The sequence below is a fragment of the Acipenser ruthenus genome, chromosome 7, assembly GCF_902713425.1.
Source record: "Acipenser ruthenus chromosome 7, fAciRut3.2 maternal haplotype, whole genome shotgun sequence".
Lineage (NCBI taxonomy): Eukaryota > Metazoa > Chordata > Actinopteri > Acipenseriformes > Acipenseridae > Acipenser > Acipenser ruthenus.
In genome coordinates this window covers 45,405,299-45,418,302 of record NC_081195.1, presented here as the reverse complement: position 1 = coordinate 45,418,302, position 13,004 = coordinate 45,405,299, and the positions used below count along the sequence as shown (strand labels likewise).

General features: G+C 39.6%; 1 protein-coding gene across 1 annotated transcript in view; it reads right to left on the bottom strand.

The window, feature by feature from the left end:
- Window positions 1-10,820: 10,820 nt before the first annotated feature.
- The window catches only part of LOC117415146 (branched-chain-amino-acid aminotransferase, cytosolic-like), a 30,238-nt gene continuing 28,054 nt past the window's right edge, over window positions 10,821-13,004 (bottom strand). The window contains exon 11 of the mRNA XM_034025134.3: window positions 10,821-12,219. Coding sequence (XP_033881025.1) covers window positions 12,178-12,219 — 42 coding nt within the window. The 3' untranslated portion in view covers window positions 10,821-12,177. The remainder of the gene's footprint in view (window positions 12,220-13,004) is intronic.

Here is a 13,004-nt window from a genome sequence, read left to right as displayed (position 1 = left end):
ATTCTCTAAGGTTAAAATCTGTCACGGCTCATTTTCTGTCTCTCCTGGCTGTTCCCCAATACCATCACAATTTGAAGTCCAATTTATGGTGGTAAGATTGATTCAATTGTACCGGTTTTTGTATGGCCAGCATAGCCATCACTGAAATAATTATTTTTGGGGGGCAGTATTTCCTTCTGTTGGGGTTTGGATTGGGAGGAGTGCACAGGTAATGTTAAAAAAGAGGTCATGGTCAATGTTGAAAACTCAGGTCAAAGGTCCAAGTTAGGATTGACCATTAAAATGATTGTAGTCAACAAAATAATTGTACTGGTTAAAGAAATCTCTGTTTGCAAGCCATGCTTTCAGATAGTATTGCACTTGCTTGGCAATTATTATTATTTTTTTCTTCTTTTTTAAATTTAGTCGTTGCCAATTAGTTTTTTTATTATTTTCTCCCCAATTTGAAATGCCCAATTATTTTTTAGGCTCAGCTCACCGCTACCACCCCTGCACTGACTCGGGAGGGGCGAAGATGAACACACGTTGTCCTCCGAAGCGTGTGCCGCCAGCCGTCCGCTTCTTTACACACTGCGAACTCACCGTGCAGCCACCTCAGAGCTACAGCGTCGGAGGACAACGCAGCTCTGGGCAGCTTACAGGCAAGCCCGCAGGCGCCCGGCCAGATTACAGGGGTCGCTGGTGCGCGGTGAGCCGAGGACACCCTGGCCGACCTAACCCTCCCTCCCCCCGGGCGATGCTTGGCCAATTAAGCGCCGCCCCCTGGAAGCTCCCGTCCACGGTCGGCTGTGGAATAGCCTGGACTCGAACTCGCGACGTCCAGGCTATAGAGCGCATCCTGCACTCTAGCGAGTTCTTTTACTGGATGCGTCACTCGGGAGCCTTGCTTGGCAATTTTTAATAGAAGGTGAAATTGTTTCCACCCCTTCACTCGCTATATTTGACAGCAGACACTGCTGATGTGAAATGACCCAGGAAGAGTAAGTGTGACAGAGTAAGGCATGGAAACTGATATCATGCTTTAAAATACAAACAATTTGGATAGGTTAATTGAAAACCTCTCTGAAGAATTTAGAGACTTATATCAAATCCACGCACACAGGAAGGTAATTATGGCAGAGAAGGATGTCAAATGCTGGATACCCCATGAGAACATGCTATGCAGTGTTCATGCCCAAGTCTCACTTCAGCTTCCACAAGAGACTACAACTTGTATGCTTTAAATCCAGCATTTCAAATGAGAAAAGTGTAATTTACTGGTGTTACTTTTGTTCCAGCTATTTATTATGCAGCATTTTCTGGAATGGGGGGTAAAGTTTGATTTTTTTGACAGCAAACAAAAAACATGTTGTATATGCAAAGCAGAGACTTTGGCCCGTCCATGGGATTTTTTCTCAAAGGTCAAAAACTCTGTTAAGGGGTAACTTTACTTGTTTACTTGTTCCCTATGCAATTTCCAATACAAAGACACATAACACAAGCCTCTGATGCAAATACTTTTTGAATAAAAGACTGGGGGGCCTAAATTTAAAATCAACAACATTCTGACAGCTCAAACATGCATTTTGTTGTCACTCTGAAAGAATTCTCCAGTTGTCTGATAAACAGGGAAATCTATTCTTGAGAAATTGCCCCTTTGGAGGGAAGGACCTTGTGGGGCATGACTGTATTGAAGGAATGTGACATGGATGGCTTGGTGGTGTGATGTCACAGACCCAGCAGATACATACAGACTCTCAGACAGCACTGAGGTAAGAATGTGCTGCTTGCACATTTAATAAAAGGAACAAAATAAAAGGTTTGAACAAACGAACTTTTACAAAAACAAACGGCACGTTGGCCAAAACAGACCAACAAAACAAACACGAAACCTTACCAAACAACTATCGTCCTGGTGTATAATCAGCATGCGTAGCAATTTTTTATATTTAATATGAAGTGTCTCCAGGCACGGTGCACCAGCAAAATGTAGAGTATTCTATTTTGGTCACGTGGAACGCGGAGACCACATGACGCAGGTGCGTTGGGAAGTGTAACGAGATAGTGAGATGCTGTTGACTGAGCTAAAACACAGTCCTGGGCTGAGACACAGTCCTGGCTTTCGGTAGTTATCCACATCAGCATTCTTCTAATATGTACAGCAGCTGTACGCATGTTATTGTTCCAGCTGCTGTAGCTGTATTAATAAAATACCCCCTATCCTTCCAGAAGAATAATGACATGATGTGACACATCAACGGAAAAATAGAAATCTTCTACTATGTACAGCAGCAGTACACATAGCAACTGCCTGTTTAATAAGCTTTACTTTGTTTTACCTTCCGACCCTCGTTCTGCCTCCGGACACACACTTCCCGACTCTGCGAAAGCTGCAGGTTTATATACATGTGACCATCTCCAAATGAATCATAAATTATCACTCAATCTGGAGACGGTCACATTCTGCATAGGATTAGCATGGATGGGGAAATTTAACCCCTTCCATGCTGCAAAAACAATAACAAAACGGTGTGCTTTACACAAATTAAACAATACATTTAAATAATATTACAAATACAAAAAATATATACAAAACATAATATGCAGTGGCGGGGTGTACCCCTTCACAAGGAACCATGAGAGCCACCGATGCTACTCATACAGCAAATTAATCCTTGTAACAAACACTTTTAAAAGATTATCTTAACCAACATCCCCAATTTGAATTGTTTCAACTTGAATTAGGTGGCTAAACTGTCACATTTGTATCTATCATGTCATGAGATGTTAATTTATTGGAAACAGTCACACTTTTTGAAGAGTGCTGGTTATAAAATATAAATTTCTGTATGAACCACATATTTAGCCCTCAAGGCCCCTTACCCACTTACCTCCAGTCTACAATAGGCTGTCTAGGGAATTGTTAGTACTGAAACCCTGGACTCAGAGTGAATGGTTGTGATCTGTGAAGGGCGAACCACCACTTTTGCACCCTTGACATGTAATGACTAATCTAGGTTCTATTGATAGCTGCTGTATGTGGCAGGATAGCTTGTGTGGTGACATCAGACCAGGAAGTAGACAGACAGTACTGCTGCGCAGATTTATTATAAAACAAACGTTTAACAAAATGAACACACAAACAAAACGGCACGGTGGCCAAAACAAACAGTTACACCAGCACGAGTAGCAATTGTTTTTAGATATTAGTTTCTTTATCTCACGACCCACGTCTCACGTCTCTCATTCCGCCTCTGAACACACTAACCCTGTTCAGCCAAAGCTGCTTGTTTTTATATTGTAGCCAAGGGATTAACTGGCAATCAATTACCTAGTTTATCCCTCTACCACATTCGGCACAGGTTTTCTCATCTGCGTGGTCAACAGACAGTTTGTCAATAAGCACTCGCTGTTGACCACGCATTCTCACGATTTTATCTGGATGGGGCATTTTAACCCCATCCAGGCTGTAAACAATAATAACAAAACATTGTGTTTTTACACACTAAACTAAACATTTTAAATAATAATACAAAATAATGCAATGCACACAGGGGCAGGGTGTACCCCATTACACTGCACAACAAAAGTTATACCGGTATATCAAATGATCTAACTGTACATATAATTAACAGAGGATGGTTCTGTAATTTCATTTATTAAGAAGGGACTAAAATCTTTGTATATTTTATAATAATCTCCAGATACTTTAAACTTTGTTTTAGAACCAGGGCAAATTAATTAATTATGTCTAATTAAAATAGGCCATGTTTTAATCATGGTTCTGGCAAGTCTATATTTACCCTTGGTAACTGCCTTTGGCATAGCAAAACTGTATTTTTAGATGGGGTATTGTTCCCCGTGGACTGGGTTGTGTATGGGAATTGTATGCTGTTCGTGTCTCAGCAATCTATAAGGTTTATGAGTCCACTTGCCATCTGCCAGGTTGGTTTTAAATTGTGACTGGCTTTTATTTTTCCAAACTTTTTAACCTGTATGTTACTTTTCTTTATTAGTGTATGTATCTAAGTCTACAGTATCATATAACCTGCTTAGCTATCTATGGGCCAGTTTCATATACCTTTACCCTAATGGACTCAAATCCCATCTGGATTTTATTAGAGCATCTCTGGGGAATCCCTCAAGACTATCCCAGAATTACCCTCAAAATAGTTGGATGATGCAATACTTCTCAATAATCCTCTTATAAAATCCAGGAGTGGCTTATCTCAGCAGGTTGTCAATTGGTCAAATCAACCTTTCAGTCCAGAATTGTTTCTCTGTATTGGAATGTAGCCAGAAGCCCTACTCCAAATCTCATAGATGTGCCACCAACCTGTGTCTGTGGGGCTTTCCAATGTGTCTATATGTAATTATTTAGCAATTTTGATGAAAACAAAGCAGCATAAACAGAAGCTTTTCACTTATTAATATTAGTGTTACATGCAATACATAACATACCTCGATAGTATATATTGCACTAAAGGACTGTATACACATAGCTCTACAACATACATCAATCATTACTTGTGCTTTTAAACCACTACAGAATTGCAAACCAAGACATATTTATTTAAATTAAAACCTTTTCAAAAATGTTACTTTTCCAAAATATGTGTCTTTGTAAAAGGTGCCAGTTCCCCTTTTCACATTTTTTATATTGTTTTTAATATGTTTTATTTATATACAAATGTTGCATGTTACATTCGTACGGAAGAGCCCTAGAGCCATGCAAGGAAAAAAAAAATAACCTCAAAATGTATTCTTTTAAAGTCGAAATTTCACCTTTTAAAGTCAAAATTTAGTTTTTTAAAGTCGAAATTGCAATGGTTGGTGGCCACCACTAGGGTACTAGCAATGGTAGCCCAAGTGTGGAAGGATATACACCAATGTACGTGAATACAAAACAAAAACAACGTACAAAAACAAAGCTAATAAACAAAAAGGGGCAAGCTTGGGCCGTGCGCTACTCCCACAATACAGGGAAGTCCCGCACCAAGAACCTTCTTCCTAACACAAATAATATACATTTGGGAGAGATTAATATCCCCTAAATGAATCCCTATTCTAAATGTTGCAGTTATCCTGGTCTACACATGGCGATAACTTCAAAAACACAGAACCCTGGTATATACGCAGTCATTCTGTTCTAGATCCCAGTTAAACACACGTGGTCCTCAGGTTTGGTTCACTCATCCTGGTTCAAACACAGTCATGAGCTTTTCCATTGGTAAACAATGCACAAGGATCGGCTTTCCAGGCTCTTTTTAAAGGCATGTGGCCAGGGTTAATTGATAAAATATTCATTTGACACCTGACCACCTTCTGCACATTACATTTTAATTAGGCAGGGAGAGAAGTCTAACCTCCCAGCCCTGCCATATCTAGCACACACTTTGTTTTTACAAAATGTAAACACATGTTATTTACAATAAAAAAAAACTATATTTATAAACTCAACCAAAGCATATTATTTACAGGGGCAGGCCTCAGCCCTGCCACAGGAGGTAATTATACCTCCTAAGGTTTATGGTTTAGAATATCGAGTCATGTTGAAGAGTTAAACTCCATTCCTCTTGGTCTTCAGGCCATCTAAACTCTTAGTACTAATTATTTGGAACAATTTAACAGGTTACCCCAGGTCTTGATGATTTAAAGATCTGTAACATTTGCATATTTATGGCACTAGAGAACCTCTGAGATATACAAATTATGAAAAATAACATGGGTACGGGTATGTATATTTAGTATTATTCAAAGATTTTGTAGAATTTCATTTCTTAGTAAGCTGTAAAGCTCAGCATCAGCAAATGGATCTTCTGGGGCATCCCATCCATTCTGTTCCATAAGCAGGCAGCACAGTTCAAAGATAGTTTGATCACAGGGATATTGGCCTTTAGAAACACATTCCTCATTACACAGAGCGACCTCATCCATGTCAACAGGGATGATCCGATCCCCAGCACTATGGAGCTCTAGTAGTAAATACATCAGAACTGGACACCCAGTAGGTGTATTCTGCCTAGAAGTTTGTCGTATAATGTGGGAATTCCAAGTATTCACAACTTCATCAAGCTCATCCTGAAATAATACACTAAGTATTAGTGTATATATATATTGTGAGCAGGGAGAGGGTTGAATTCCTCCCTGCTGAAGAAAACCATGTGCAAATGCACGTGGGTTTAATTTAGTTGTTTTGTTTAATGGTTTAATTAGATTTTGTCAATTGTTTTATTATTAATTATCCCCTGCACCTGGTGACCATTGTAAATTAGAGTCAGGTGCAGTGTATAAAAGGAAAGCAGCCAGTGTGTTCTGGGTGGCTGAAGAGTAAGGAGCCCGGTTGGGAGTGGTCAACTGTAAAGAGAAAAACGGTAGTGTTTAAAACCTGGTGTAGTGTTTTTGTGGAAACTGTGTTTGTCTTGTTTTGGTGTTTTATGTCAGGTAAACAGCTTAGCTGTCCTGCATATTAGACAGGGACCTGCGTAAGTGTTTTAGTTAAGTGCTCAAAAAAGAGCTAGGTGCTTATTTGGGTTTTTTTTTTTGTGTTTATTAAAAATTAGCACAGAAGCGCTTTCAAAACCTCTATGTCTGGGTCAATATTTTAAAGTCGAAACGAACCCGAGCAGAAAGGCTTGTTTTACTATATATATATATATATATATATATATATATATATATATATATATAAGCATGAACCAAACAGAAAAAGTGTAAAAAATTCCAAAACCCCTATTTAGTGATTTTCCATTACTTGTAAACATTCTGTAACTGTTACATTGAATACATAATTACACCAAATACATTTAATTAGAATATTACCCATGCCCCCAAGAAGAAAAAAAAACTGATTTGCAAATGGAAGACCTTACAAGAAGAAAGATAACTTTAGGAATCTAGTCCAAGGTTTTATAACTGGCATTGCTGCACTGAAGTGTCTGGCACATGCATATCTTTTCCATAGGGCATTGTGGTCCAAAATGGGCTTCACTTCAAAGGTGAATACAAGCATATATATATATATATATATATATATATATATATATATGTATATACCTACATTATGGAAAGTCAGAATTAAAACCACACTGTGAAGCTATAGAGGAAATTAAGTGGGTAGAAGCTCCATGGAGATTTGTAGATTCACTAAATATATTTATTTACTGCAATGGTCTGTCCTGTAACAAGCAGACTCGCACACATTATATGAAACATAGTGGTATATTACTACAGAGGCACTATTGACAGGTTTTTTCTACTGAACTTATTGCTAACTACAACACTTCAATAACAGTATTAAAAAGGCCATATGCAACTGTTCCGTATTCATTGATACATTAGTTTTTAACCTTGTTTATTTAGTGCAGATGCAGAAAAAGACCATCAAAGGAATGACACCCGAGTGAAAATAATAAAAACGCAATCAGAAAAAAGGCTCGAACTAAAACTGAAATCTACAGTGGCTTTTTAATTTCCATGACATTATTCAAAGTCACAAAGCAGACTTGTTTCATGGCAGTTTATGGCATAAAACTATTGCTAAACTTACAGTATGGAGATTGAACGCTTAGTTAGAGAAAGGAGACAGCTGAGGAACCAATGGAGAAGAGCAGAACAAAGTCAGAAGGAGGGACTCAATCTCTTACAAAGGGTCATAAAAGATAAGCTTGCAACATTGCGCAGAGCTGAGCGCCTACGGAAACGCTACAAAAAGAAGGAGCGTGCGAGAACTAACTTTTATAAAGACCCATTCAAATTTGTAAAGAAGTTATTCACCAGTGAGAAGAATGGCACACTAAAAGCATCTAAGGTTGAGCTGGAGAGATATTTGGAGGAAACACATACAGATTCAAAAAGGCAGGAGCCTATGTCAATTCCGTCAGACATCCCACCTATCAATCCACCAGAATACCAAATGGAGGACTGTGCACCTAAGTGGAAAGAAATAGAGCAAGCTGTGAAAAAAGCAAGGGCTTCATCATCTCCAGGGCCTAATGGAGTTCCGTACAGAGTGTACAAGAGTGCTTCAGGAGTTCTACGAATTCTGTGGAAATTGATGAAAGTGGCATGGGAAAAACAGGTTGTACCAAGAGCATGGCGCCGAGCAGGTGGAGTCTTTATACCTAAAGAAAAAGATTCTACAAGCATCAGTCAGTTTCGTCCCATTTCCCTATTAAACGTAGAAGGCAAGATTTTCTTCAGCATTATTGCTCAGAGATTGTCAGCTTACCTATTAAAGAACTGCTTCATTGACACTTCAATACAAAAAGCGGGCATTCCAGGTTTCCCAGGTTGCTTAGAACACATCAATGTGATCTGGCAACAAATTCAATCAGCTAAAAAGGAGAGGAAGGAGCTCCATGTGACATTCCTGGATTTGGCTAATGCATATGGTTCAGTGCCACATGAACTACTTTGGGCAGCATTTGATTTTTTCAGTGTACCGATGACAATAACAAATTTAGTGAAAGCCTATTTTGGAGATTTGCAATTCAGTTTTTCAACTTCAGAATTCAGCACTACATGGCAATGCCTAGAGGTTGGAATAATGGCAGGATGCACCATTTCTCCACTGGCTTTTACCATGGCAATGGAAGTAATCATTAGGGCATCAAAATGGGTAGTAGGAGGAGAGCGCTTGGCTTCTGGAATGCGACTACCACCAATTCGAGCATACATGGATGACATGACAACCATGACTACAACAGTAGCCTGCACTAATCGATTATTGGGCAAGTTAACCAATAACATTGAATGGGCACGAATGCAATTCAAGCCCACTAAATCAAGGAGCATCTCTATAATTAAAGGCAAAGTAGTAGATAAAACATTCTTCATTAATGGTGAGGCAATACCAACAGTGTCTGAGAAGCCAGTGAAGAGTCTTGGGAGATGGTACGACGGGGATCTAAAGGACACAGTTCGTGTGGGAGAAGTTAGACAACAAGCAGTGGAAGGGTTGAAGAGCATAGACAGCTGCGCTCTACCAGGTAAACTAAAACTCTGGTGCTTTCAGTTTGGTCTACTGCCGAGGTTGCTGTGGCCACTGACTGTGTACGAGGTTTCTTTGACAACAGTAGAGAAGCTGGAAGCTTTAATCAGTTCATACATCAGGAAATGGTTGGGAGTTCCACGCTGCCTCAGCAGAGTGGGACTTTATGGTAAAGGAATACTGCAGCTACCAGTCTCTGCTCTAACCGAGGAGTTTAAGTGCGCCAAGGTCAGACTGGAAATGACATTAGTAGAGTCACGCGATAAATGCGTAAGGGAGGCAGCACCTGTGTTGAAAACTGGAAGAAAGTGGGCGGCAAAGAAAGCTGTGGAAGATGCAAAGGCTGCCCTTCGAATTGGTGATATCATGGGGCAAGTTCAGCATGGAAGAGGGGGTCTTGGTTTCAGTTCAACTCCTCCTACATGGCACAAGGCGGCCCCAGCTCAAAGAAGGAAGCTGGTAGTCAACGAGGTGCAAAAGCAGGAGGAGAGGATGAGGTGTATAAAGGCCATTTCCCAGGCCAAACAGGGAGAATGGATGAGATGGGAGAGTGTGGAACAACGCAAGATTGGCTGGCAAGACCTATGGTCAATGGAACAGAGCAGGATCAGTTTCCTCATCAGGTCAACATATGATGTTCTCCCATCACCACAGAACCTAAACCTCTGGGTAGGAGAGGATCCCTCATGTCCTTTGTGTTCATCACCTGCAACATTAAGGCACATTTTGACAGGATGTAAGGTGGCTCTTAGCCAAGGACGGTTTACTTGGCGCCATGACCAGGTGCTGCGATGTTTGGCCTTAGCATTGGAAGACAAGCGTAACATGACCAATAAGTTGCCACCTGTTCCATCAAAACATTACACACAAAAGACAACATTCCTCCGCCCAGGAGAGCAACCACCAAGAAAAGGTGTTAAAACCAATCCTCGCCCAGGACAACTGGAAGCTGCTAGAGACTGGAATATGCTGGCAGATGTTGGTCAACGGCTTATTTTTCCACCTGAGATTGCCACCACTAACCTTCGACCAGATATTGTCTTGTGGTCTGGATCAGCACGCCTTGTTCACCTGGTAGAGTTAACAGTGCCATGGGAGGACGCTGTAGATGAGGCGTATGAGAGGAAGAAACTGCGGTATGCTCAACTAGCCACTGAAGCGGAACAGCGAGGATGGAGAGTTCGGGTTTACCCAGTGGAAGTGGGTTGTCGAGGATTTGTGGCACATTCTACAACCCGGTTTCTCAGAGACGTCGGATTCAGTGGCCAAGAGTTGCGTCGCACAGTGAAGAACTTATCTGAAGCAGCAGAGAGGAGCAGCAACTGGCTGTGGTTGAGACGGAAAGATTCTGGCTGGGGACAGGTAAGTAAGCTGGGCTGAGTTGAGTGGGGGACGGAGGGGGGTGATGCTGGGACGCCAGAATCACCGTCGAGCCCTCTTGAGGTGTCGTGGGCTAGTCGACGAAACACTGAGGATGGAAGGTGCCCACTTGAAAACCCCAGAGATGTACCCTACTTAGCTCAATCCAGACGGTTGTCATGCTGATGCGCTGGGGAGGCCGCACTTTGGTTGATCCCTGGAGCCAGCATCGCAGCCGTTGTGTGTGCTGATGCGCCAGGGAGGCAAAATAAGCTGATCCCTGGAGCCAGCATTACACTTCAGCCATTAACACCAGACAGAAGGATATCTACATCATCATATGGAAGGAAACGTAAATGGATGGAGACGCATATGGATCACATTAGTTTACTGTAAAGCTACGTCTTAGTTGGTGCTTATCTTGGCGAGAGCCGAGTTCAAATCAGCATGAAGTTTTAACATCTACTCTCGTGTAATGGAAATCCTGATGTAAAACTGCTATAAAAGTTATATACAGTGTAACTTAGGGGTTGATTTGGTCAACCTACCATACCCTGCCAGGGCAAAGTCACCCCTAGATTTTTTTTTTATACCATAGGAATAACCACACATCGGTGGTTGATACAGTACAGGGGGCATTCCCTAGTGCTCCACCTGTGCTTTATCCTGCCATTTATTATTATTATTATTTCTTAGCAGACACCCTTATCCAGGGCGACTTACAATCGTAAGCAATTACATTAAATGTTACAGTACAAGTAATACAGTAAGAGCAAGAAATACAATAACTTTTGTTCAAGCAAAGTACTAGTGTGACAAACCACAATTCAATAATACAGCAGATAATAGTGATAGTTACATCAGGATATGATTAAATACAAAATACTACAGGTTAAACACTTGGTAGATTACAGTATTCTGAAGTACAGGATTAAATGCAGTAAAATAGGGGGCAGATAAGAGCACATTTAAATGTCATGTAATAGGTTGATTAAATCAACGCCTTAATACAATATAATATATAATACTGTTTTTTGGTTGACCCACATTAACCATTTTAAAAAACACAGAGGTCCTATTAAAAAGTAATAAATCTCTAGAAATATAGAAAGGAATGGGTTTCAACTATACATACAGCTAAGTTATTGTATTAATTTATTACTGAAACATTGATTTCATTATAAACTGCACTGTAAACTGTAGATTTTTGTATTCAAGTTTTCAAAATGATAAAGTACATAGTAACCAATTGTATGTGTTTTTGTACTGTTTAATGTAATGGAACAAAAATTATTTAAATCAGGTTTATCAGTCCCAGTGAGCAAGCATACACAAGACACCCACCCCCCAATGCGTACATAAAAATGATGACATCTGAAGTAGCCTAAAATAAAATGTAATTACAAAGTAAAAATATACACTTTTGACTTGTTTACTGTATCCTATACACACATGCACACAGATAATGCTGATACCTAAAACCTTTGTTTAAAAAAAAATGGGCTAGTGTTGCGCCAGCTAGTTACTGTTTGTAGACCTAATTAAAACATGAGCTTACAGATACAAATTTAATTAATGGTGCAAAATTATCAAAACAAAATGTGTACGCTTTCAGAAAATTTAAATCAAATAATTGCATATGGCCATTACAGCACAACAATTGCACATCCACAATGTATCTACCATCATTTTGAGGTTAAAAACTGATTGTACTCACATTAAAGTTTTTACATTTCACATAAATAAACCTATGCTACTGTAAGTATTGCTATGAGAGCATCGCATACTTGTAATGATAAAGTGTATGCACAGGTTGTGTTTCACTGAAACTGATCTCCTTTTCTTCTTCACTGCACCAAGTATGTCCAGTCACTCTCAATTCTGCCATACTAGAAAGAAAAGCAAGACATTAATCCATATTAAGTATGAACTGGTTGGCTCTATAAATGAAAACATTTGACAAGCAGTGGCCGAGAAACTGGTAAATCTGTCTCTAAACTTGAGACACCCTCAACAACAAAAAAAGGAATTTTGAATATTGTGGAATAGCTGTGCATAATTAATCAGAAGCTACATTATTTTCTGCAACAGTTGACAGGACTCTGTAAGCCACGCAAAACATTTAGAAATCAATCTTTCATCATGTTCCTTTTCCAAGAAGGCAAATGCAGTTGTATAATGTTTTGTCTTTGAAATGCATGAAATTCTGTTTTTAGTAAATGTCACCTGACTTAACATTATCCTACTCTTGTCTGTGATTTACTAATTGTATTGTTCAGCAGCCTTTCATATTTCCCTTGTTCTCTATGCCTTCATTTCCTTTTGAAGTCCACAAAAGCTGAAACAGTAATTACTTTTTGTAATTACATCTAGTGCTTAATAGTGGCTTTCAGGAGCAGTGTTTGCTGTTATCTTTTCTTTGATATTCCATGGCAACTATCAATACAGCATTAACCTTTCAAAGTCAGCCTGATGAAGAGGTGGTAACAAGTGAAAGCTTGAGGCATTTAGATTACATCAATTACTGTGGTTTAGAATGAAAGATATGATAATTATAACAATGCTTTGTTTGTCATTTCATATTTGGCATCTCTGCCCATGCTTTCTTTTATCATTAAAAGGATGAAAAGAACAAGCATAGATATTAAACTCTAACTGATGCCTACCAAAGGAA